Raw genomic sequence first — 25,630 nt, 5'->3', positions numbered from 1 at the left:
CCACCCATATAGATATACTTTGAGGATATATACCTCTTTGTCAGAAAGACTCCATTCACGACGGTCAATCTGTCTCATCGTCAGCGATTCAACGAGTGATGCACCGAAAGACTTTAGAAAACTATGGCGGCCCGCTTCAGACCTGGGTACGCTGTGCTCCCGACCGTCGTAAAGAAGTGGCTCTCCGAGGAAAGCTTTCGACAAAAGGACCAAAACCCCTGCTCTTTCTGGTCGGTGAACGAGACGTCTCCCTTGCGACTGCGATAGATATCGAAACGTCGGGAATCGGTGGCAACAATGCCTTCCTTCCATCCACTGGCTCAAAAATCCGGCAATCGGATCCAAACCGCAAGCAGCACCGAGCTCGGAACGATGGGAATGGAAGGACATCTTGTGGCCCGCTGGTGAAAGACCGGGGTTTCTGGAAGCAATGAGTGCGGGAGCGTTGTGCTGGTGGTTGAGCATGTGAATGTGTACCCGATTGGACGTGGTGGTGCTTCGTTGGGTCAAGGATTTGGCCACGCTTGCGGAAGTCTTCTGGGGCGGGAGAGAATTCTGGCCTGTTCTTACCAGTGCTAGTACTGGAATGTGAACTACATGAGCAGGTTGGTGTATAAACGACAGAGCAAAGATCTAAGCCCTTAGAATACAAGCACTGTAGAGTAGACGAGTGATGATTTTCCCAAATCTACCTATGTGCTCCCAGCTATGAACAAAACACACCATCAAACTCCTAGCTGTGATCAGGAAGTTAAAGCAGAAATGGTTCAAGAAGACAAATCTCCCCTCCTGTCCCATATCCTCTGAATGGCCACCCCGGGGGTAGGTACATTCGGCCCGGCCCCCACAGGCGGAGGATCAATCAGCTCTTGCGGTGGCGGCGGCGGCGCGCTCTTGCCTCCAGTCCCATCAAAGTATTTGGAGAACTCCTTGTTGTCATCAAACGGTCTCTTCCCCAGTATTCTTACCAGATCATCCCGCCCAATCACCTCCTTGCTAAGCAACTCCTCTGCAACCAGACCAATTTCCTTCTTTTTCTCGGTGAGCAGATCTCGGCACTGCTTGTACGCATCGTCGATAATACGCCGGACTTCGCTGTCGATGTTTTGGGCAGTGGCTTCGGAGAAAGGCTTATGCAACTGCTGCTGCTGATCGTCCTCGTAGAAGAGGTAGCCAATCTTAGAGGACATACCCCATTTCGTCACCATAGCCGTTGCCATTCGTGTGACTTTGTTAAAATCGTCACTTGCTCCCGAGGTCACGGTGTCGAAATGCAACTCTTCACTGACACGGCCAGCGAGTGTCATAGCCATACGGTCCATGAGCTGGTTGACATTCATCAAGTAGGCGTCTCCCTGGGGGAGATACTGCGCGTAGCCGAGAGTACCTCGGCCGCGGGGAATGATGGAGACTTTGAGGAGAGGATCGGCGTATTTGAAGAACCAGCCGCAGATAGCGTGGCCGGCCTCGTGGTAGGCGACTGTGCGTTTCTCCTCAGGATTCAGAACTAGGGATTTCTTTTCAAGACCACCAATGACGCGCTCGATGGCTTGCTCGAAGTGGGTCATTGTTACCTTGTCGGCGCTTGTGCGGGCAGCTAAAGAAGACAGGATTAGCCCGGAATCTCCTGTGAAAGGAAAAAGGCAAAGGCTTACCGATGAGAGCGGCTTCGTTGACGCAATTGGCAATGTCGGCGCCAGAAAAGCCTGGAGTGAGTGCTGCTAGCCTGCCAGTCAAGTGATCCATGTCCTCGCTCGTCACTATCTTTCCAAGATGCACCAGGAATACTTGCTTTCGACCTTCCGTAGTTGGGCGGTCGATGGCGATATGTCTGTCAAAGCGACCAGGACGTAGAAGAGCCTGGTCCAAAACGTCTGGTCTGTTGGTACCTGCCAGCACGACGACCTGTTCGGTAGTGTTGAAGCCGTCCATTTCCGTCAGAATTTGGTTTAATGTCCCCTCTCTTTCGTCGTTGCCTCCTGAAAATCCACCCTTGCCTCTCGCTTTACCCACGGCGTCAATCTCGTCAATGAAGATAATGCAAGGCGCGTTTTTGCGAGCGTTCTGGAAGAGATCCCTGACACGCGAGGCTCCAACACCAACGAAGATCTCCACGAATTCGGAACCGCTTATGCTGAAGAAAGGTACTTGTGATTCTCCCGCCGTAGCCTTCGCCAATAGTGTCTTACCGGTACCTGGCGGACCAGACAGAAGCGCACCTCGAGGGATCTTAGCTCCTAACCTTTGGTATTGGTCCGGCGTTTTCAAGAAGCTGACAAATTCCATGATCTCTTGTTTGGCCTCGTCCATACCAGCTACGTCCTTGAAGCGGACCTGGACCTCCGTTTCATGGTTGAACTTCTTAGCTTTGCTTTTACCGATCCCAAATATCCCACTTGAACCACTAGCCCCGCCCCCACCAGCACGCCTCGAAAACCAGTAGATTGAGAGGACAAACAAGATCGTTGGGGCAAGAGGCATCAAGACGTTGATCCAACCTGTCTCATTCACATAGGATACTGGTATGCGCTCCGAGCTGGGGATGCCTAGCGAGTTCTGCACATCCTCCAATTGTCTCTCGAATGCCTCCACAGATCCAATGCTGAAGTAATAACGGAAATTGCCGTGCTGTGCTGGGCTTTCGGGGTACATTCTACCAGTAGCCTCCCGGTGGAGGTCAACGCGGACTCTGTGGCGATTGATCACTGTAAGCTTGTCCACCAGGCCCTTGTCGAAGAATGTGGTCTTGAATTCTTGGAACGTTATATCCTTCGAGTTCTCGCTTGGCATGACGGTACGGTATAGCAGGTAGGCTACGAAAGCAGTGGCCAAGAATGTTCCTGTGTCCAGTTTCGCTGTGAATTCTTTGAAATTCATCTCCCCAGGCTTCTTCTTATCATCTCCCTTGGACTTTTCCTTCTTTCCCTGCTTTTCCTCTCCTGACTTTGGGCCGACGAAGCCTTTACTCTCCTCTGCAATGCGTTTTGAAGCTTGTTCACGTGCCAATCTTCCAGTCCAAGAAACTAGCTTCGCAGCACTTGCAATGTCCAGAGGCCGATTTCTCAGATTTTCCATGACCTCTCGAACCTCAGAGGGTATGCCTTTGCGTTTGAACTCCTCAAAAGACTTTTCAACCGCGTTCGCGTCTGAAGCAGGCAGCCCCTTCCTGATTGTACTCAGCAGGCTGTCCAACGCCTCTTGTTCCTCCTTGGTGAGCATAGACATTTGAGGAGAGTCTGTTTGTTGTTTGGCATCTGAGGCGCCTCGATGAGACAAAGGACCTGCATCGCTGTAGAGGCTCTCGAAGCCCCGTGCGGGCTTTCCTGGCTTGCTCCCATCTCTCCTCACCTGCTTTCCACCTGTATTGGCGTTCAGATTTTTGCCGTCTTTCGGATCCCCAGGCTTGACGGTGGAGTATGTGCGTATCGTCGACGCCGGGTGGTACGCTGTTCGTGCGATGGATCTGCGGAGAGAGCGGGACAGTGGGCAGACATTCGCGTCGATCTGCGTCGTCGCTAATCTGGCGAGGCTGCTCGATCGCCGGAAGAGCGTGGTCATGATAGGATGGAAAAGAGCAGGGAAGGAGCTGTATGCTTGTAGACCGTCAGAGTAGAGCCCACTACGGCAATTGAGGGTTGTTTCTGGTCCTTCTAGCAATGTGAACGAAGTAAAGACTGATTCGAAGATCAGGTGGCGGGTCCACAGTGATGGGGCTTTCCATACTCAGTGACGAGCCTTTTGCCTCAATCCTCGGACATGCCAAGATCGCTTAACCCCTTCGAGTTAGCTCGGGGTTCTGCTTATACAATCGCGTTAGTGCGTTCTGTGACCTCGGTTATCCGTTCACGCCAAGATACCTCATCTGCAACGGCAGGGAATGTGGGAGTAATGCTACATAATGAGTTTGTAGTATATAGACAGGCGCAACAATGAATCAATGCTGCCTTGCAGACTAATCTTTGGACCAAAGTTTCAAGCCAAATTAGTCCCATTTTTGCCATAGAGTGGTATTCGTGATGCTTCGCTATCCTCGTTCAATGCTTTCAATGAATTGGTCATCCCTATGTCGCAAAATCTCCAGGTCAATTGGTCCATTGTTTGGATTCTCCATTCGTTTTCTCTTCATCATTTCACGACTTGCTTCGAGACCCGCTGATCGCTGAAATTTCCCGGCGGACCTCCGGGCAGCTTCGGTAGGAATTTCCCAACCCTCTTTTGATACTCCTCGTACTCTGGGTACTTCCTCGCCGATATGAGCTCCGTGAACCACGTCGATGCCTGAAACAGAATTAGGTATGCCACTGCTCCAATAATCGACCAGTTGTAGTATGTCTGCGTGACCCAGCAAGACCATCCGTAGAGCAGAACCCAGACAGACTGCTCTGCTGCGAAGTTGGGGTGACGGCTATATGCCCACAATCCGGTGGTATTGAAGCCGCGGTCAAGGGTTTCTTGGTCGAAGCCTTTGGGGACTTTGGCTGTCTCTTGGTACTCCTTCTTCGCCGAATGGTAGGCTAAAATCCTTGCCGTTAGTGATATGATGGTCCAGAAACCGACTGAGAGGTAGCATGACTCACTCCATTGCTGCCCATCGGCGTAGAATGCCAAAAATACGAGGAATCCCCATGCTCTCGAGAACACCACATCGGCAGTTGTCCAAGCAGGTGTGCTTTTCGTCGAGAGTAAAAGGACGTAGGTTGGTGTCGCCACAAGGAAAAGGAGGATCTGTGCTGTCGTTCAGCGAGGTTCCTGAAGAAATGTACACATTTTCCTCACACTTTGAGCCAAGGAGATGAAGACGACGTTGAAGATGAAGAACAACGGCGGGCTGATATACTCCTTCAGGACATCCCATCGATAATCTTCTGAGCCAATGCTGTAGCCTCCTTTGCGCCAGTAATTGTATGTCAATCGCGCCTAATCCAGTCAGTAAAAGCCTGTTACGATTGCAGGTGGAGACTCACGCTCCAGAAGGTACTAAAAAGCAGCAGCATATCCAGCCGTCGAGTTGACAAGCCTGTAGCATGTGCATAGGCTGTGAAGTGGGCATTATATAGTGTAGGTAAGATGCTCCAACACCGATCAACTTGCGAGTAGTTCCTGTTGATTTCCGAGACGACCAGGAATATGGGAAAGAGGAATAATGAGAAGGCGAAGGCGGATATTAACGGGTTGGTGGAGACATAGAGGACTTTGAGAGCTTGAAGATTTGTGATGTTCTCAAATATTTGCTGCGGTAGGTCGTACAGCTGGGCAATATAAGGCAGGACCGTCTTGCTGTAGTCAGTACATTCAGCAATGGATCTGATCACCGGTAGAGCCATGGCGCTGCGTTGACGACAGAATGCGAAAGGTATATAGAATAAACAACGACAGGAAGTCAAATGTTGCCGTCATCAAAAGTCACAAACTCTTTGTCGATCCTTGCTGCAGGGTCCATTTCTTTCGGCACGAGCCGAAGGCGTCATTCTGTGCGCTTCAAGGAAAGCTCAATCGTTCCTTCCACGTACTCGTATCCCCCAATCTGTATTGCTTCAAGAATCGAGGAACAGAATTCGAAACATGGGAGTGACTCAGTCTATGTGTCATGCAAGAGTTCGAATGAGAAGACGGCATGGCACGCAAGATCCTCTGCGTTGCTGAGAAGCCAGCCATTGCCAAATCTGTAGCTCAGCATCTGAGCGGAGGACAAGTGACCACGGTAGGTGGATTTTTTATTGTTTGTAGTGGTTTGTAGCTCACAAATTTGTAGCGAAGCATTACCGGCAATCCATACGTAAAGAATTACGACTTCGATTTCAACTTTGGTCCACCATGGGGCAACTGCTCCGTGACAATGACGAGCGTCCTCGGGCATCTCACTGAGCTCAAATTCCCAGCTCAGTACAATCAATGGCATTCGCCGCCCCCGTGGTCTTTGTTCGACGCTCCTGTTGAGGATGTGGTAAACCAGGTATGGTTTCCGCTGGTCTGCCTGACATCACAATCTCAAACGAGTTTAGGACAAGAAAGCTATTGCAGATAATATCGCGCAACAAGCCCGATACTCTAGAGCTCTTTTCGTTTGGACTGACTGCGATCGAGAGGGCGAGCACATCGGTTCAGAGGTGCGACGAGCGGCTTTTCAGGGCAACAGGTCGCTTGAAGTAAAAAGAGCGCAATTCAATAACACCGAGAGAGCGTATGTCAAAATATGCGTAATCACTATCGAGTCGGTCTCTTTTGGCTAATTTAATCCTCAACGTTGTAGACATGTGGTTAGAGCTGCTCAAAATGCGATCAACCTGGACGAGCGACAAGTCAATGCCGTCGCAGCACGAATAGAGTTGGATCTACGCATCGGGTACGCTTTTACGCGGTTTAACACGCTGACTTTGCAGGTGATGGGTGGAGATCTCAGTGAAAGAGTCATCAGCTATGGTGCGCCTTCAGGCCTGATCCTATTTCGTGGAAAATCATCTCTAACATCGGGTAGGATCTTGCCAATTTCCTACACTGGGCTTCGTCGTAGACAGGTATTTCAGAGTCAAAAATTTCGTGCCCGAAAAATTCTGGAGCATCAAAGTCATGCATCTTCGTGACGATATGGAAGTGACATTTTCATGGCGACGACATCGTTTATTCGACCGGGTATCTGTTGTGATCCTTTTCGAAAGGTGTCTCACAGCACGAATGGCAAAGGTCACTAAATTACAGAAGAAGCCAACCAGTAAATGGAGACCTTTGCCACTGACGACGGTGGAGCTGCAGAAACTTGGAAGCATGTACCTTCGTATGGACAGTCAGAGGGTGATGAAGGTACTCTTCTCCGTCCTCCGCGCTCTACGATTTCACTGATATCTTCGATAGATCGCCGAGGACCTGTATAACAAAGGCTGGATCAGTTACCCACGCACCGAAACCGATTCATTCGACAAAGGCATTGATCTAAGGAATCTTATTGAGAAGCAAGTCCAGGACAATGCATGGGGCCCCTACGCGCAAGGACTCCTGGCTGGAGGTTTCAAGTGGCCACGCAGCGGCCGTAACAATGACCAGGCCCATCCGCCAATCCATCCAGTCAACTATGTTTCCCTTGCTGCTCTCTCGGGTGACGATCGCCGAGTGTACGAATTTGTGGTCCGAAGGTTCCTCGCTTGCTGCTCGGAAGATGCGAAAGGGGAGTCGACAATTGTCGAGATCGAGTATGGTGATGAGACGTTCTTCACCAATGGGTTGATCGTGTTGGAGCGCAACTACTTGGACGTTTATCCATATGAGAAGTGGACAAGCAGCCAGCCTTTACCCAGGTTCAACATGCACGAGACCTTCGAGCCAACAGAAGCAAACATAACAGAAGGCGAGACCACTGCACCAGGGTATTTGACCGAACCTGAGCTTATCAGCCTAATGGACGCCAATGGTATAGGTACTGATGCAACAATGGCCGAGCATATCGCGAAAATCAAGGATCGAGAGTATGTCATGACCCAAGCCCGAGCAGGCGGCACTGCCCAAGCCAATAGCACTAACAGCAGAGGAGGTCGCGGTGGTCGAGGTGGTAGAGGGGGCGCTCAAGGTGGTAGTAACGCAGGCAACGGAGGAGGTGGAGGCTCTGTGCAGCAGTTCATCCCAACTACTCTTGGTGTTGCTCTGATCGAAGGGTATGATGGTATAGGATTGGAGACGAGTCTGGGCAAGCCGTTCCTGCGTAAGGAGATGGAGATCAAGATGAAAGAAATTTGCGCTGGGACGAAGAGTCGGCATGACTTTGTTCAGGAGACATTGGAACAGTATAGGGAGGTGTTTGTGAGGACACAGCAGCAGGTTGGGGTACTAAGAGCCGCTTGCAGGAAGTATGTCTTTGGTGACCAGCCGTGATATGCAGGCTTCTGAAGGCGTTGTATCCCGTCTCTTTGACCCATGCATGCATGCATGTATGTATGTATGTATGTATTGAGCAGCGGATTTATGAAACGAAGGGCCTCGTACCCGAGTTTGGACTGGCTCAGCATCTTCAGCATTCAGCAATGTCGCAAATCCGAACGCAATTTCAAACGGCCAAATATCCCTGGTGTCCCCTCTGTCACTGGCCCCAAGCCTCTCATCATACTATCGCATTCTGTACCCAGAGCCACCATCAGAGCCAACAAAGGGTCAATTCCCGTTTACACTGATATTTGTAGACTCAGCATCCGTCAACCGCGTCGAGCTTATGGGAGAAGGCCTCCGGGTATGTGTTACGCTCAAAAATTGCCCAGCTTTTCGTCCTTTGTTTCTGTATCTCTTGAGCGAAATTTTGGGCAGGGGACGGGAACATGCACCTAAGTAGGGATTACCTATACCTTCTCAGCGTCCAACAAAGGCGTAGCGTATAGGTGATACATACCCTTCCTTCTTGGAACTCTCTTCTGGTGCCCCGTCGAGCCCGTGGAGACGAGAGGACCAGCTCTTGCATACGAGTTGCTGCGCGCTCAGGCGTTCTTGCTGGGAGCATTGCTGATGGGTAGGTAATCTTAGAGAGCACAATCGGTGATCGAACTTCGAAAGGTCAAAGACATTGAGGAGTCGTGAGCGAAGGATCTTGGTGGAGAGCCTGGCGGATTCCTTCACGCATCGCGCCTGCCACATCGATGCAGATGGTGCCGTGTACTACGATCACTAATAGCTGTGTATCGACAATGCTTGAGACAAGATCTGCGCTTCGTCCTACCTACACATCTGGCAAACAGACCATATGTAGTATACACCAATGCCCCTTTTTTCGCCACTCCGTCTTACAAGCTTTCTGTCAAAGCCGCTGAGCACATTGTCAACGGCGTCGCCGTATCTTGCCATTTACATTGAGCCCATGGAAGCAGAAAGCTTGTGTAGACTACCTTCTATTGACGTTTGTGTAGCTATGTAGGGGAACAGTGTTCGCTCGTTCTTCTTCACCAACCCGTTGTAGCAGAGATACAGAATTCCACCAAATTGGTCTGCATCCCCGTTCGTACATGATTGTAGTGCCTCCCTTCACCAGTATCCCATCTTTGTAGACGTAAGCAGGAGCCTGAGGAACGCAAGGGAGGTCAGGGTTCGGTGTCACGGTCGCAGGTCCGCTGCCAGTATGCCTCGCCGCTTCCTAAGCTCTTTCCACGAACACGTTCCTGCAACTTCAGCATCCAGGGAGTTCGTTTGGAGATCATCATCGAGGCATCGGTATCACCCTTCGACTGTTTCCCTCCTCTGGAATCCTGCAGATACGTAGAGGCTGCCCTCGCTCCTGCGCATCGTCCCTCTGCGTGCAGGCCTCAATATCCACACACATTGCCTACCCGATTCGGCTGCTCTTCAGTTCGTAGGTGAGATATCACTAGTGTGCCCCGCAGGAAAAGAATAAGTCACCTAACAAGCTCGCTAAGCCTTTAAATCAGGGCCAAGAATAGGGAGAATATTGCAATATAGTTTACAGCAAGAGCACCGCACCTTCTCTGATCGGATGCTTCGGCCAAAATTTGGGACTATTTTTGCTCTCGCTCCTCCCGTTTTCTGGAGTCCAAACAAAAATCTGGCGTTGGTGCAATAAATCGAAGAAGAGACAGGACGAAAAGCGTTCGCTTACCCTTTTTTTCCCTAGAGTTGCCACCTAGAACGTTTGAAGCATTTGTTTCAGCGAAAGCAATCCACCCTTTCAGCCTCTGAAACTTGGTCCAAAAATCAGACGATTTTTGCTCCATCTTTCCCCGTTCTGATGGAATTCTCCGATGCTGTGGTCGTGATGCCATAAATCGAGACAGCATTTCGGCAGGCTTTTGGGATTTTGGTCCTTGGCAATGCCCAGAGAGTTGATCTGGGTGATCTGGTGATTGCGCTAACGGAGGCCCCTCAGGTATAAGTATCTGGGTTTTCTCCCAATATTTCTTCTTTTTTCAACATCACCTTCCACAGGACTGGGGACTCACCGGTTGAGGCCCCCCAAGCACCCTCTCTTCACTTCGCTAAGTCTCCCTTCCTTTACCTCCTAACATTTCCTATTCCTTCCTCACACTCACTTGGGTCAGTGACCTCGCTGACGCTGTCGCAGACTACCTTCACCCCGGCCCTACCCCCTTCCCTCTGGGCAAAGTCCCAGCGTGCCGGATGATGTTAGGAGCCATATAATTGCCACTTAGGGGGACTCCTGAGCTGGGCCTTCTTGTGGCGAGTCCTGTTAATTCCCTTCGGGGTAACTGACGCAGCTCTTCTCCTTTCTTTCCTTTATCTTACTTCTTCTTCCTTCTCACTCCTACTCTTTTCATCCTCTCTCTCTCTCTCTCTCTCTCTCTCTCTTTCTCTCTCCTCATCCCTTCTCATCCTTCCCTTGCCTTCCTTCCCTTCCCTACCATCTCTTCTTCTCTTCCTTCCCTCCCTTCCTTATCGGCCATATATCTGAATTTATCTTGCTATCTGTTCCGATCTAGTACCTCAGCACGGTCTTGGGCTTTGTCGCAGCGCTGGGGCTCAACCTTTCGGGGTTGCTAACTAAGACCATCTCCTTACTCTCTTCTCCTGTCTTCTTCCTCTTCTCATCTTTCTGCTTCTCCTTCCCCTTCTACTCCTGCCTCTGACCTCGCTGCCTCTGACCTCGCTGCCTCTGACCTCGCTGCCTCTGACCTCGCTGCCTCTGACCTCGCTGCCTCTGACTTCGTCGCCTCGAACTCACGACTTTCAACTTTGTCGCCCATCCCCTCGCCGCCTCTTACCACGCTGCCCTTCGCTCTATCCTATACTATTCCAGCCTGATCTCACCTCACCTCACCTCACCTACCTTCTTCTCCATACCATCCCAACCTATCCCACGCCACCCTCTCATACCAACCTCTCCTACGCTATCCTCTTCCATCCCAACACCATCCCAACACCATCCCAACCTTCCCTCATCTTACTTACCCCTCCCTCCCTACCTATCTGCCTCCATCCATTCCATCCATCCCATCCCATCCCATCCCATCCCATCCCATCCCATCCCATCCCATCCCATCCCATCCCATCCCATCCCATCCCATCTCATCCCATCCCATCTCATCCCATCCCATCCCATCCCATCCCATCCCATCCCATCCCTTCCCTTCCCATCCCTTCCCTTCCCATCCCTTCCCATCCCTTCCCATCCCATCCCATCCCTTGGCATCCCATAAGCCCGTGTCTCTCCTCCATGCGAACATCTATCTGAATGTATGGCTATATCTTCCGATGTACTGCGGGAAGAATCTTGGCCTTGACGCGGCCCCGCAGCTCAACCTTCGGGTTGCTAACAAGATTCATCTCCTTTGTCTCTCTTTGGGTGCTGGTCTCTCTTCTCTCTTCTCACTTCTCTCCATCTTCCTCCTTCATCTTCTGCCTACCCTTCCTCTCTTTTTCTCGCCTCTATCCTATGCCTTCCATCGAATTCCATGCCTTGCATCCCCATCCCTTCAAGTCCCATTCCCACCATGCCAGCCCAGCTCAGCCCACGTCTCTTCCATCGTCGATCACCTATCTGAATATATCATTGTATATGTCTCGATGTACCCTAGTATGGGTTTGGCCATGACGTGGCACTAGGGTTCAATGGATCTCCATTGCCAACAAGACCAATCTCCTACTCTTCTAATTCATTTCACAACCTTGTACATAGATAACTAGAAGAACAACCAATCAAGATAACATCCATACAAAATACTATCAAGTACTTGCCACAAACTGTATGCACTCTGAACCATCTTGATCGTTATCGCTTAAAGAAAAATTAATCTTTGCGCAATGAGCTGTACTCCATCGACCACAGATTGCGCAGTGATGAGGCAGATCTGCTCGTTCTTGCATATGAATGAAGTAGAAATAGATTGATTGCTACGGAGAGTTGACCGCAAGCGCTGCAGAGTATGACCCGAAATGCACAACAAAAAAACAAACAAAGTCCAAAATAGCACCGCGAGAAGATGAAAAATTGAGCACGAGTTATACATCCCCAACTAGTATGCATGAATCTTTAGTAGGAAGGATGGTGGTCGCTGTCGAGATCTACACTCAACCTAATCTTGTTGAAGCCTCAAGACCGAGCGACTCAAGAGATGCCGCAAATGCCTAACAGGAACACTTATCGCACATGCCGAAGACGTAGCAGGCGTTTGAAAGTTCTCGGGATATGTCGTTGCGAGAAGTTTAGTGGCGAGAGACAGCCGTGTGGCGGGTGAATATTAAACATCGGTAGGGCATGGGATACGTGGCATTATTGGCACCATAGAGCTCAGCGTGTTATTTGGGACAGGAGACGGTAGTGTGATGTTGAAGTCCTTCTTCATGAATTAGGGACGAGAGTTGATGTATTGTTTCGAGTTGTTGCAGATGATTGGAGGGGGGGGGGGAGGAGACGTGAAGAGTGGAAGGGTTGACTCGGCTTGCGTCTTTGCGTAGGGCTGACTGACTATGGGTACTTTAATGAGGTCCACATGTGTAAATTACAGCAGTCTCGGCATATAAGAATTTACGGCTTGAAATCCTTGCACTTGTGCACATCTTGGGGTCGTTAACATCTACACGAGTCCTTAGGATTCTTCAGACGCTCTAGTTATTACGGCGTGGATATCGACACTCTGCGAGACAAGGATATTGGTAGCCAAGGTAAATGACCTTACCTTAAGCTCTTCGGTACGTCAACCTCCACCCTCTCTATCAGCCTCTACCAATGTGCTCCAGTACCGGCAGTCTCAGGCGTCAGATTCTTGTAAATGGTCGCCGTATACTCAATCCAATGAGCTTGCACATTCTTCCGATGCTTATACCTCTGCCGTGCAACCTCCTCCAAATCTCCCCCAGTGACTTCCACCGCTTTCATTGACACTTGCCATGAAGGTTTCCCATCGAGGCGAGCTACCAGCTCTGTGACTCCCCGCATTGACAGTAAACGCAAGCAATTCACCCTCCTGCAAAAAAGCAATGGCTCTATCCACAGCCTCGAGCGGCAAGTCACCATCTCCGGGACCCAAAGCGGCACAAATGATCACTACATCCGACGACGAGGGGAGTTGCGATTCCCGTGGTTGAGTCAGATCAGCGGCCACAAAACCGTGGTAGACGTTTGGTCGATTCCTTAAGGCAGCTGACCGGGCTCATTCTAGAAGATTGGTATCGATGAGACTTCGGATTCCAGGCTTGCCTGGGAGCTGCTTCCGGAGCTCCGCGCTGACGATATCGTTGCCGGCTGCTACGTCCAAAACGTCTGAAGGACCGACGAGTTTTTCGGAAACAGCAGAAGATGCGAGATGCTGGTTCAGAAATTGCATCAGGGTTCGCGGAGACTCGAATGCTAGCAGTTCGTGGACGATGTACCTGTGAAGGATTCTAGCCTGCCATAGTAAAAGCGCCCGGACAACCTTGACTTACTCATAGAGACCTGGCTGAGCATACATGGTATTGTAATCGTGAATGCAAATTTTCTGCTTCCGAGCCATTGCTTTGAGCGTGATATAACCCGCCACTACCGGAATCCCTTCACTTACACTGTTTTTTGCAACGTTCTCATTCTGCCATCTGCTGATTTTCAGGTTGTACGCTATCGAAATAGTAGTGTCGGAGGCGTCTTTCGGTACGATGAGCATTTTGTAGTGGTTGGGGTAGTTTAAGTTGAGATCCGGGCCAAGCTTCTAATCCGCCGCTCCTTTTCGCCGTGGTTGATCATGAATGGATGGGGAAGACGAGTTGATACAAGATGGTGATGACCGCTTGGGACCACTACTTCTGACGTCGACGGCTGGTACGTTGTAACCCCATATCTTCCCAAGCATGACTTCTTCAGTGCTGGTCACGGACGTAAGAGCGCTAGTGGGATGAGGCAACCTCAAGGGACGCAAAGCGTAAACATGGTCGGAACTGGCTGGTCGGAGAGTAACATCCTTTTTGAGTCCCTCCCTGGGTAGATCGCGCGAGGCCAGCTCGCGTCTGAGGCGGTCGACCTTCACTGCCATCTAAACTCCGCAGGACGGCATGTTGGTGATGGAACTGGACTTACAATGAGTCTTGAACAAATTCGGTATCCAAACAATGGTCTTTGAAAAGTAAGAGCAAGTGACAAGGGATTGGAATTCGATGAACAAATGAGGAGGCGCAATTTGAGCAGCGTACTTTCCTGGAGCTGCGCCGCTTTGTTCTTTTTTGTATATGGAAATTGAGAATATGGTAACTAGGCAAGGATAACGAATCGACCCACACTGAGTATCACCCATGAAAAAGCGACCCGTCAGATAGTCTATTGGGTTGGCTGGTTCTTTCAAGGTGGGAGCAACAATCTTGCATTCTTTCGTTCAATGAATTCCCAACGTGACTTCATCCTCATCATCGTGCCCAGTATTTACCCCACGCTCAAGATCTCTGGCAGTCGGTTGGTGCACTTAGAGGAGTACCCTGGTATCTCTTTCTCTGGGATGTGTAGGTTCGCCGGATAAGGCGATGCGTCTGACAACTCATTCGAATCATAGACTTCTTTCAGTTCCCTAGTTAATGGACGCTGTGAATCAAGGAGTCGTGGTAGATAGATGGCAAGCAGGGGACGAATGGCCGGAATCGAGACACACAACTGAGATCCGTTAGCGGTCTCTTGCCCAAAGAATAACACATAATGGTACGCACAATCCCCAAATCCACCTCGATAGCACTCGCAATCCAAAGTGGCCACCCAACCCACGTCTCATCATAGCTCTTTCCAAGCGCCTCATTCACGTATACTGCCTGCCAAATGCCCGCTATACACACGATGAAGCCCATCGCGAAGAGTGTAAGGACGGCTATGCGCTGTTTCAGAGATAGTTGAAGGGTCCAGACAATGGGAATAGGCATCAGAAGGAGTAAGAAATGTAAAAAGATGGTAATGATGCTGAAGGACAGCATATAAACGCCTTCGTTGATGCAAGTGTGGGAGTACGTTGCTAAAGGGGTCCAGAAGGCTGATAATGGTCTAAAATTGTGTCAAGAAACTCGACAAGTAGCTTTGCAGCTGGCCATATTTCCGAGATTGACTGACTTGCATGCGCTGACAGCCACAATAAAGTAAGCGAGAAGCATTGCTGTATGGAAAGCCAAACCCAGTACTATACACCATCTATACCACAAAGGGGTGACAGGGCCTGTGAGCCGCTTATAAAAGGCCAGAAGAGACATTTTGTTCAACGTTGCCGCCCAGAAGAACAGTATCTGCGCTGCCAAACAGAGCTTATATCCAGGGGGGCCTTTTGATGAATGTAAATCCCATGAGTGTCGATTCCAGCCGAAATTGTTATCAGCGACTAGGACAACGCATGTTGAGGCGAACGTGGGCACCTAGTGGAGCACGTTAAAAGGGGAATGGCATCAGAATCTAGGCTGTTTACCAGAGAAATGCCATTACCCAGTCGTCGAGACCAAAGCTTTTTGTGATCCGCAGGCGCGTGTAGTATCTCAATCCCACAACGACGAATACAAGTATTATGAAAATAATGTTCACGACTGTGAGCCCGGGGCCTCTTGTCGCGGGATCGACGAAGTTGGGTGCTGGCCAGCTTTCCATGATCTCTTTGGTCGGATGCACCATGGCAGACAGCCACTCTGAGACACGGACAATGTCTGCTCACAAGAAAGAATCAATTGATCGGAATGCTCAGGTAGCGGATGGTGAGAAGCGCACAAATTGGAGGGCCTCCAGAAGACCTTAGCACACCCTTGAAAGACCCACAATCTTGTGTCATCTTGTGCGAGAGACTTCGGTTAGGAAATGAAGCATCTTAGTTTTCGAAAGTCGTAGGTAGATTTCTGCTGGAAACGACCAGGCGGGACGACCGGTTTAGCAACAGCCATGAAACCGCGAAAATAAAATCTTTATTTTAAATTGTCTAACTTGTCATTGTTGATGAGTGGCGAGAAATGGTCGTCACCGTCAGAAAGCCTCGGCATTTTGGGTCGCTGGCATAAGTTACTTTGTATACGAGCAAAGAACCGCACCTGTCCAGTTGGCCACTTTTTTGAAACGGTGAGCCCTGTGAAGGTTTTCGATTGCAGATATTCCTTCTCTTGCGGTTAACCTTCATCAATATCGGGATCTGAACCGTTGCAAGTGTCATTTACGTTGAATAGCCTGCCCGGTGCCTTGGTCTCCGGCTATGTCTTTCCGGATTGTTTGGGGTGTCATTTCTGGTGAGTGGGGATCATTTCTTTGAGTCTCCTGGTGGCGAAATCTCCACAGTAATACCCTGTCCTCGATCTGATCTTCCGCTGATCTTGTATTGCCCTGCGATCAAGTCCTTGGCTACAAGCTCTCGTGTCCTTCCTAAGCTCTCAATAGCAGAGATCCGGTCGAGCGTAGCTTGCAAATGTTTCTCAAATCCAGGCTCGCTGCAGATCTGACGAAAAGCATTCTGCATAGGAACAGAGTCAGCTCGTACCATGGCTTGCGCATCGATGGTGAATATGTTGATGTGGTCGTAGCTCCGGATGAAATCTGCTCTTGTCATGATCTCCCTGGCTATATGCAGAGGTAATTGCGGTAGCAGTTGGCCCTGACCTGGATGGTTGGTCCCTTTGCCGAGGATCTCTTTCTCCTGGTCGACAAGAGCTTTGGCCAATACCATAGCTGCTGCCGCGTATTTTTGTTGATCCATTACATCGTCATCCATGTCTTCGCCTAAGATCCAACACTTGTTCAGGAACCAGGTCTTCTCTGTTCCACAAATGTGATCACAAGTCTCTAGCATGTCCACCGATTTCGCAACACGGTTAAGGAAAGTCAGCCGCCCACCAACTTGGTCGAAGATCTCCTCAAGAACCTGGGTCGAGGGTTCTTCTTTGAAGTTTCTCACACGATACTGTCTCAAGGCGGACACAGCTTGGTCTTTTGGCAAATCAAGCACAGGAAGGACATCCATTCGCGTGGAGTATTGCTTAAGGCGCTCGTAAACCCAGTAGTCATCGCTGTTGAAGACCACGGTGACCAGGTTGCTGGCGGCCCATTGCTCGGCACGTTGCTGGATAAGCTCCAGAAGATCACGACCATCCTCGTCATCCCGTAACAAGTGAGTACTGTTGATGATGAGCACTAAAGGTTTTCCAGCAATTTCACGACGCCTTAAAGCAACTTTTTCCAGCTTATTGAAAGCTCGTTCGATGTCGAGCAAAGCTGTATTTCCCTCTCGGGGGCCTTTGATGCTAAAAAGGCTGCCAATGTAATCCTCGTGAAATTCGTAGTCAAGGGCTTTACCGAGTCGTATACGAAAGATTTCAAGGTCTGCATGCGCTTCAAACATAGAGATGCCCTCCCCACCCACTTTCTGCATGGCATCTAGTAGCATCGATGACTTCCCTGTGCCTTTCTCGCCAATGATGAGATGATAATGTCCGCGGTGCGTACCACTGACAATCTACAGTAAATTTTAGGAGTCAGTAGTACACCTTCAAATTAAAGGTCCGAGCCGTTGCACGAGCCTCAAGACCAAGAGGGAAATTTATGCTCCCCGAACATGGCTTACGAGCCAGACAATGGTACGCATTACCAAGATATTACTTCCGAACATACATACCTGGTCTATTTTGAGTTGCTCGGCCTTTCGTATCCACGGCTGGTCGTCTTCTTCCAGCACTGTACTAGGCACTCCCTTTCCCAGAGCGGCTAGTTCGAGAACTGGGTCGCCTGGTTCAAATGCTTTCGTCATCTTCTTTAGAACCAGGTATTTATAGTACTGCGAACATTTCGGGGTCAGCGTCCCCTCTCGAAGGCAAAGACCCAAATGATGGGACAGCTCGAATAGGCATCAACAAGCTTTTGCTCGAGAATCATGGTTTGTAGGTCGAAAAGTAGTCCGACATGGAAACGTTTAGTTTCAAGGATTTACATACCCGATGATAGCCATACCCTGCCAGCCCCAGTACGAGGATTGAGGCTAATGTTGTGGCTGCGCTTTCAAACATCTTGAAAAGCGTTGGACTCCAGGTGAGTCGGGTCTTCCTTCGCTCAGTCTGCGTACTTTCGTTGGCATCTTCCTCCTGCAGCTGGATCTGCCCGGGCGTGGGTCCGCCAATCCCACCAGCATAACGCTTTGAACGCAGACAGAAGGAGATCTTTGTGGGCGAACGTGTCCCATTGAGCCCAAGGAATGAATAAAATATTGTGTTTTGTTGGCTGTAGCGATTAAGAATGTCTGAACGAAAGCAAGAAGACATGGCATATGCCATCTCGCAGAGATCTAGATTCTGCCAAAGTGAAAGGAATGCAGCCAAGAAGTAGACTATGCAGAACGTAAAGATCACATCGGCCAAGTCATATCTGGGGTCAAATCCTCCGACTAAGTACAATGTCAATCGAGTGATTCATTGAACGTATTTACCCATCGAAACTGTAAGTGAGCTTGGTCAAGGTGGCTCGGGTGGTAGTGACTTTTAGAAAGTTGGCCGGAAACATTTTCTTGGCACATCTGAGCCAATCAGCTTCTCGCTTCACGTCATAACAAAAGACGCGAAATCTCCTTTCGCATGATCATTATTTCTGTTTCATTTCACTCTTCACCCCTTCACCTTCTCCCAAGTTCGCCAGAATCTAGAAGCATGGCAAGGACAGTACAAAGCGATCGCCGGAGACGCCCTTCAAAACCACCAGCTACCATACCAGCTGCATCCCCTGCGGCAACTTCCAAGCTCCCTCCTCGAGTTCGCTTTCCTCTTCTCCTGGTCCTCAGCCTGACAATCTCCTCCCTACTCTATTCTCTCGTCTCGCCCTTCACCAGCGGCGATCTCGCCACTGTCAGCAGGAGTCGCGACAACTGGTGGGAAATAGCTGGATTACTCGGTTGGAAGGCTACTGAGCTGGCTGTTGGGTGGTACGGAGGCTTCGATAGTATGGATCCGGCATTCTATGGTGGCGACCCAAATTTGACTGTGGTCTATAGGTACTGACTTCGCTGCTCTGACTTTCCTAACGCACGTGCCATATCACTATTTCCTCTCAACCTTCTACCTGATCAGGCCGACGACCTCAGCTTACTGCATCGCCATTGATACCTTGGCAGCCTATGTCCCGTTTTACAGTCTCAAAGTCTCCTCCAGCATTCACAGCATCAAGACTCCCAAAGGTGTCGCCGCGAACCGTTCAGTGATCAACGACACCGGGGTTCAGGTATACACGAGCCTTCTCGCAGCAGGCATTTACACCGTGGTCGTCTTTGGCAGCTATGGCACCTGGCTGCCGGTGTATCTCGTGACCCATTTTGATGGCATGCGCGACATTTCTGCAGCGTACAGCCCGAACTTTCCATGGCTCATCCTATCGTTCCTGCCGACTGGCTTTGCAGCAAAGGTGTTCCTCTTCACGCCGGCTACAGCTGCGAAAGCTGACAAATACGACAAAGAAACAGCGGCGTTCAATCCAGAGACTGCTACACTTGGAGATACCATTGTGTACAATCTCTGGGGGTATTCACATAGGGCGAGAACGCTAATCAAGAGGACTGCCACACTGGTTACCGTCGGCGGAGTGCACACCATGCTCCAAACATACGGGTCTCTGGAAGGCGCAGAACTCTTGGGTGCTGCAGGGTGGTCGAGTGTCTGGGGTCTGGCAGCGACCCTGACCGGCGCAGCATTCCTATGGGTGGGAGACGTTGATGGTGTGTAAGGCTGCGAGGCTCTCAGTGGAAAAGCGCATGATTTGGGGAGAGATTCGATGGTGGAGGGTGGAAGAAGTCTGACATGAAGCCGATTTGAGGAGCTGGCGTTCGGCAGGATATACCACGAGAGCAGTATCTTCTTTGAAGTGTTGCCTTCAGATCCAAACTTTCGGCGTCACCAGTACCATGTCTTCCGCAGTTTTAGCCTTCCGAAGCTTCTTCGAATCCCAACATGTCTTACATGCGGAGCAAAACCATGTACTGTCAGGAGCTTTCTTCATCTGTTCTTGCTTCATGAGGTATCAATTCTGTCTAGGTTTCACAATCCCATCATGCACGATATAGTACACAACAGTGCTGTCATCCCCCAACGTAGCCAACAGTACTCTCTTCCCACCCCTCCTCTTTCCCTTCGCCTCTTCGGTTATCTGCCCTCCATGATCCTCAGACGGTTCCTCCCCTACCGCATCAACAACCTCCGCAAACCTCCTCAGTGACCACTTTTCCTGCAGGTGCGTCGGCAGCACCCACTCCCTCTCTACCTCGACCTCGTCATCCTTCACTCCAGCCTTCAGCTCTTCCACCTGCTGATCGGGATGTACATATATCCTCTTCGGAGGCATTCCCGATATCAGCGGCCGTGGGAGCGACGCATTGGTGAGATGCGAGTGCGTATGGATACGGAGGGACGTCCACGAATGCTGATATTGGAGGTTGTGGAGGATTTGGAGGGCGAGGTTGTAGTGGTGAGGGGAGTGAGGGGATGGAGGGGAGTGGGAGGAGATGAAGGAGGTGAGGGCGGAAGGTGGAGGTATGACCGCCGTCATGGAGAATCAACGTAGCCCCGGAATGTTTTGTGTGGAGCAGCAGAAATACTTTGTTAAGCTCGCAGCTGAATTAAACGGGACCAATTGATTTGTCGAGTCAAGCGGGAGAAAATAAAAAGCACCGCAACACCATTGTACCAGCGCCATTAGGCATCGAACCTAATACGAACTAAATACCCCCAACAACAGCGGGGTCGTTGTTGATATAGCACCTTGACCTCGTATATAAACCTTGGTGAAGAACTGTAGCCAATCAGGGCTGAGCCTCAATGCAGGGTCCAGGCTAATTTGGGAAATGTTATAGGGATAGAAGTTCTACAATCGCCACGTCCCTGTCCATTGCTCTTCAATACTGCATTTATTCCATCAAAACCACTGTTTGGAGTTGAGACTTTGTGAGACAAAGTGACTGAGCGTCGCAAACTAGCTCTTGTTCTGCTACCGCCGAGACCCGGTTCCCAACAATGTCCCTCGTCTGACAACTCCAGATCTACAGAACACCACCAGCTGCAGTCAATACCAAAACGGTATCCCTAGGGTGGCTGCGATCGCACTACAGTGATGGCGAGCTCTGATCTCACTTCAACGGTGGCGAGAGATTATGGGGCAAATTCGCCTACGCCTCAAACTCCCTTGTCCGCCCTCGGAGGCATGGACGATTCAACGACAAGGAATAGATCCTCGACTGCTAGCTCGGGCAGAGTAAGAAGCGCTTCGCTCAGGTTTCTAGAGTCAAGCCCACCGGTTGGCATGTGGCAAGCCACCGGTATTGCTCTCGCACAAGCACCAACGCCAGGAGAGATTCGAAGTGGAAGTTTTTCCCATGATGGATGGGATCGAGACATGCAACGGAGGAATAGTACAGTCAGTGAAGAAAGTATAAGGCGGTTGTCCAGATCGAATTCAGCGCAGACGCCTGGGAGTTTGCAAAAACAGCAGACAAATACAAACCCATTGGACGCACATACGGAGGCGGCAGACGAGGGTAGTCCGATATTTCCCACTGTCCAAGAAGGGACAGCATCTAGCCAGGGTACCACTACACAAAAAATGAAGGGTCCTCAAAGACCCACCGCCACAGACGATGATGATGATGATCCATTTTCGAAGTTCGTTGGGCGAGGCAAAATCGATAACCAATCCTACGTCCCGAAATCGAAGACGACCATTTCCGGAAAGGCTGCTCAATCGAAGAGTTCTGCTGATCCGTACGCTATTCCCAACGACGACGATGAAGATGTTGACCCACTTGATGAACGAGACAGTACCAAACGCCTGCCGAAGAAGTTTCAAGATCCCGCAGGTGAATCGGTGTCCGTGACCGGCGAGAAAGGCGAGAAGCTGACCACAATCACCACTGGCACTGCCCGTCCCTCATCCTCCTCATCAACTTCCAAAGAGCCAGGGCCCAACGCCGACGGCGTCTATCCTAATGGCTACAAATTCCCCCCCAAACACACCTGGGGTGAAGCCACAAAAATCGGCCTCAAAGCCTTCTGGAAATTCACTATCACACCACTCGGTTTCCTCATCGTCCTATACGGCTTAAATGTTGTAGCCTGGGGTGGTATGCTATTCTTACTGCTTATTGGCGGGGGTCAAGAATTCATGTGCTACCCACCTGGATCACATGGCAAGAAAGAGTGCAACAACATCAACAGCCCCCGCCGTATCTGGATCGAGATCGACTCTCAAATCCTCAATGCTCTTTTCTGCGTCACAGGCTTCGGTCTCATTCCCTGGCGCTTCCGCGACTTCTACTATCTAATGAAATTTCGTCTCCGCCACGACCAATCTGCGCTGCGTAGACTGGCCGGCATCAACAGAGGCTGGTTCCGTCTTGCAGGGAGCGAGAACCTCCCCATTGATCCTGACGCCCCCGTCGACGATCCAGCGAACAACCCCGCGGTCCCACTACCACCTTCCAAAATCCCCGACGTCCCTCTGACCGGCATCCGTGCACCTGCCACCCGCATGTGGAAACTCGACTATGTGATCTGGGCATTCGTGCTCAACACTTTCCTCCAAGGCGTGCTTTCCGGCTTTATGTGGGGGTTCAACAGGTACAAGCGACCGAGTTGGAGCACGGGAACGTTCGTGGCATTAGCGTGTATCGTTGCCGGACTGGGAGGATTGATGTCCTTTCAGGAGGGCAAGAGGGTGAAGAATTTCGAAGGTATACCCGTAAAGGAAAACGAGACTCTGGGGGATGTGGAGAGGGATGTTGTCGGCGGAGAGAAGAAGAGCAAGAGGAAGGATAAGCCGGTGGCAGGGGAGAAGGATTCAGCACCCGAGGTCGGTGTCCAGTGAGGGTCTCCTTGTGTAAGGCATCGGATTGGATATTTATTTGTTTCAAAGGTATATACAATCTACTATGACGAGAGTATACCTAGACTGCGGCTAAGCCTACCTACTCCTTGGTTGGGCGTTGTTTAATGATGATCGAGTTGGGGTGTGGATTCACGCACTGCATCAAGGCTTGTTGCCTGTCTATAGTTAGAATATCACATTCATTACCTTGCAGCTTTGCACAGGTCCGGCGTGACATCCCTTGGAACACCACAGAATCTCCCACATCGACGATGACTTCTTGAGGCAGGCATGAGGACAGTGTGCACAGTTGCAGGGTTTCAGGTCTGGGAAAAAGGATTGATTCGGAGAGTACAACATAACTTCTCCCCCGCAGAAGCCTCTTTTATGGAGCATTTATAGTCTTTTCAGAATTGAGAGTAGAAAGGTGCCCGCTGACCCGGCCTTGTGAGTAAGGTAGACTTGAGCCCATTCAGCACTAGCAACTCCCTTCACTCCTTTCCATTATCCACATCTCCTTGCATAGATCTAATATTCGAAATACCTTTCACTATACGTTCCTCTAAGTTCCTCGGCGAGGCCGGTCTTCGACTTTGGGCTTATGGAAGCTCATTTGCGGTCAATTTCTCACATGCCTTGCTGGAAGACTGAGAGTCGAATTTTTTGATCCATCGCAGGCCGGCACGTGAATCGAACTGATAGACAAGGTATACACCATTTGCCATGTTTGATGGATTTTTTATTCGAGGTTCGACCAAATGATGAAATCACTCACATTTTGCAACCCATCCATGTCTGAGCATGGAAATTCGTCCAATATTTCGCTTGTGGTGGTGACTACCGAGGATTAGATTGCTGTAGCAACTGGGAGGACTGATGCTCGCCCGCATGACAGTGGTGGTAGCGAAGATACGGTCAAGTCAACGCTGTTGTAGAAAAGCCTTGAGGTTCTCCCAAAAGGCGACACAGTCAAAATGGCCCCAATGCTCTACCCACCACTCTCCGAAACTATCCTCCACATCAAAATCTACCTTCACTACTCTCTCATCTCTCTTGATGCCACACAGGAAGCAACATTTGGGCGCAGTCACTATCCCCTCGCTAGGTTTCCCTTGTCGGATAAGCATGTTGTCCGCGATCTCAGGGATCTTGAAGCGCTCAATCTCCGACATTTGGCCGTTCGCGGTGGCAATCATAGACCTCAACGGCCCAGCCTGCTGCTTCCAAACCTGCAGCGCTTCGGCAGCTTCTTGATCTTCGCGCCGGCTTTCAGCTTTGTCCACACCGGCGAGCTTCATGCCGCCTGCTTTGCCAGAGTGGGCCGGTCCAATCTTCATGCTTTGGGAAAGCAGATTATCACGTTTCCAGCGGAGCTTGCGACCGGCGAGGATGCGAGCTGCTGCTCGCAGAGTGGATAGCAAGGCGCGGAGCTGTGAGAGTGTGCTAGGCTGATCTAAAGGCTGATATGATGTGGATTTTTTCAGATTTGTGGCCAGAGACCCAAAAATTGTTGCGATGGCGGAGAGAAGAATGGACGGTGGTGGGATGTTTGAGGGTGGAGGCCCAAGGTTCGAGGCTTCTGTTGCTCCGAAACCACGCGAAATTGGACCATTTGAGGGTTTCGGCCCAGACTTTGCTGCTTCCGCTGCTTCGAAGTCAACCCATGGTTCGTCATCAATGGTCGGATGTTCAAGATTTGTTGCTTTTGTTGTTTCGACTCGGCGCTTGGAATCATCTGTCGAGGATTGGTGTCGAGCTTTTCCAGACCCCTGTGACCGTTGGCTAATATTCGCCCCGGTTATAGCGGGGATCGGAGATGGAGGAGTAAATGCTTTTGTACTAGTCTTTGGATGAAGCTGGGTATTCGTAGGCGCCTCAAGTCGTCTACGTTGATCGACAGACGTCCGGTCTGCCTCTTGCTTCTGCCTTGTAGCTTCCATATCGGCATCAAACATGACTGACTGCTGAGAAAAGTCTCCCCAGTCATCGTGGTTGCTCGGGACTTCTTGAACCTCCGTTGTGGATGAATGAATAAACGATTGCAAATATTCTTGGTCCATTGATAACCGTTGCGTTCCACTCCATTCTGAACCCACGGGATATCTGACAGTATGGTACGGTGGTGAAGAATTTCGAGGTGTATGTGTGACATTCTCCTCATTCTCTGGGTCTTCAAAATCCCCAAAATCATCTTCATCCGCAGAGGCCTTATTTGCGGGGCTTTGACTTGCAGCTCCGCGCCATGGATTCACCTCAGGGTATCCAAATTCTTTTTGTAGATCCGACGACATGTCGCGGTGTCCATCACCCGGCACAGAAAGGTGCTGCCACACCTAGCAGTCCCTGGCTTCAAGCCAACATGGCTGGGGTATCATTGGTGATATTCCTCAAGCAGTATCTTAACCAATTAGGATTTTGATGTTAGCATGTCTAGTAATTAGACAGTGAGCCTCATTCTCTGCGATCTGCTGGCGCCGGTTTCTTTCATGGAAACATGATAGGAGGTTCTGCAGTGCCCGTCGGCGAACTTAGCGTATTCAGAATGGATGCAAATGCTTGGCATCAGGACGATTCTAACATATTTTATAAATTTGTAAGTTGATTTATTTTTAATAATTTTTTTGGTTTTAACAGCGCTGAAGTCGCAGTGACAAGGATTTTAATTTTATGTATAGAAACTTTTACAATGCAAATTATAGTTGTTCAGTTGATAATTCACATCTTTGAGGGTGCGCAGGAAATCCTGGTGCCAAGCATTTGCCACGGTATTGAATACGCTAAGATTAAACCTTCGGGCCGCCCTCTGTTTGGAAATGACAGTTGAAACGCTGTTGCTCTCCCACAACAAGTCCAACATGTGATCGCTGCTGCCTATGTGCCGGTCTCTTCGAG

The 25,630-nt window shown here is 50.2% G+C and overlaps 8 protein-coding genes across 8 annotated transcripts; 3 read left to right on the top strand and 5 right to left on the bottom strand.

Annotated features, from left to right (window-relative positions):
• Positions 1-767: 767 nt before the first annotated feature.
• On the bottom strand, positions 768-3,558 carry HO133_000761 (uncharacterized protein; the record flags this gene model as incomplete). Its single annotated transcript, XM_037291698.1, has 2 exons — positions 768-1,597; positions 1,656-3,558. 2 exons carry the CDS (start codon positions 3,556-3,558, stop codon positions 768-770), a joined length of 2,733 nt encoding a protein of 910 aa, XP_037152060.1.
• Positions 3,559-4,125: 567 nt separating this feature from the next.
• Positions 4,126-5,324, bottom strand: HO133_000760 (uncharacterized protein; the record flags this gene model as incomplete). The annotated part of the gene is made up of 3 exons (XM_037291697.1): positions 4,126-4,725; positions 4,777-4,917; positions 4,965-5,324. 3 exons carry the CDS (start codon positions 5,322-5,324, stop codon positions 4,126-4,128), a joined length of 1,101 nt encoding a protein of 366 aa, XP_037152059.1.
• A 290-nt stretch (positions 5,325-5,614) lies between these two features.
• On the top strand, positions 5,615-7,860 carry HO133_000759 (uncharacterized protein; the record flags this gene model as incomplete). The annotated part of the gene is made up of 6 exons (XM_037291696.1): positions 5,615-5,701; positions 5,753-5,953; positions 6,003-6,181; positions 6,251-6,420; positions 6,476-6,798; positions 6,850-7,860. 6 exons carry the CDS (start codon positions 5,615-5,617, stop codon positions 7,858-7,860), a joined length of 1,971 nt encoding a protein of 656 aa, XP_037152058.1.
• A 5,231-nt stretch (positions 7,861-13,091) lies between these two features.
• Positions 13,092-13,580, bottom strand: HO133_000758 (uncharacterized protein; the record flags this gene model as incomplete). Its single annotated transcript, XM_037291695.1, has 2 exons — positions 13,092-13,311; positions 13,366-13,580. The coding sequence occupies 2 exons, from the start codon at positions 13,578-13,580 to the stop codon at positions 13,092-13,094; spliced, it is 435 nt and encodes a 144-aa protein (XP_037152057.1).
• Positions 13,581-16,154: 2,574 nt separating this feature from the next.
• Positions 16,155-17,910, bottom strand: HO133_000757 (uncharacterized protein; the record flags this gene model as incomplete). The annotated part of the gene is made up of 3 exons (XM_037291694.1): positions 16,155-17,363; positions 17,523-17,681; positions 17,839-17,910. The coding sequence occupies 3 exons, from the start codon at positions 17,908-17,910 to the stop codon at positions 16,155-16,157; spliced, it is 1,440 nt and encodes a 479-aa protein (XP_037152056.1).
• A 633-nt stretch (positions 17,911-18,543) lies between these two features.
• On the top strand, positions 18,544-19,609 carry HO133_000756 (uncharacterized protein; the record flags this gene model as incomplete). The annotated part of the gene is made up of 2 exons (XM_037291693.1): positions 18,544-18,832; positions 18,885-19,609. The coding sequence occupies 2 exons, from the start codon at positions 18,544-18,546 to the stop codon at positions 19,607-19,609; spliced, it is 1,014 nt and encodes a 337-aa protein (XP_037152055.1).
• Positions 19,610-20,989: 1,380 nt separating this feature from the next.
• Positions 20,990-22,738, top strand: HO133_000755 (uncharacterized protein; the record flags this gene model as incomplete). Its single annotated transcript, XM_037291692.1, has 1 exon — positions 20,990-22,738. One exon carries the CDS (start codon positions 20,990-20,992, stop codon positions 22,736-22,738), a length of 1,749 nt encoding a protein of 582 aa, XP_037152054.1.
• Positions 22,739-23,658: 920 nt separating this feature from the next.
• Positions 23,659-25,029, bottom strand: HO133_000754 (uncharacterized protein; the record flags this gene model as incomplete). Its single annotated transcript, XM_037291691.1, has 1 exon — positions 23,659-25,029. One exon carries the CDS (start codon positions 25,027-25,029, stop codon positions 23,659-23,661), a length of 1,371 nt encoding a protein of 456 aa, XP_037152053.1.
• Positions 25,030-25,630: the final 601 nt, after the last annotated feature.

Source organism: Letharia lupina, assembly GCF_014066315.1.
Source record: "Letharia lupina isolate WasteWater1 chromosome Unknown contig_11, whole genome shotgun sequence".
Classification (NCBI taxonomy): Eukaryota; Fungi; Ascomycota; class Lecanoromycetes; order Lecanorales; family Parmeliaceae; genus Letharia; species Letharia lupina.
This window is presented reverse-complemented; position numbering and strand designations above follow the sequence as displayed.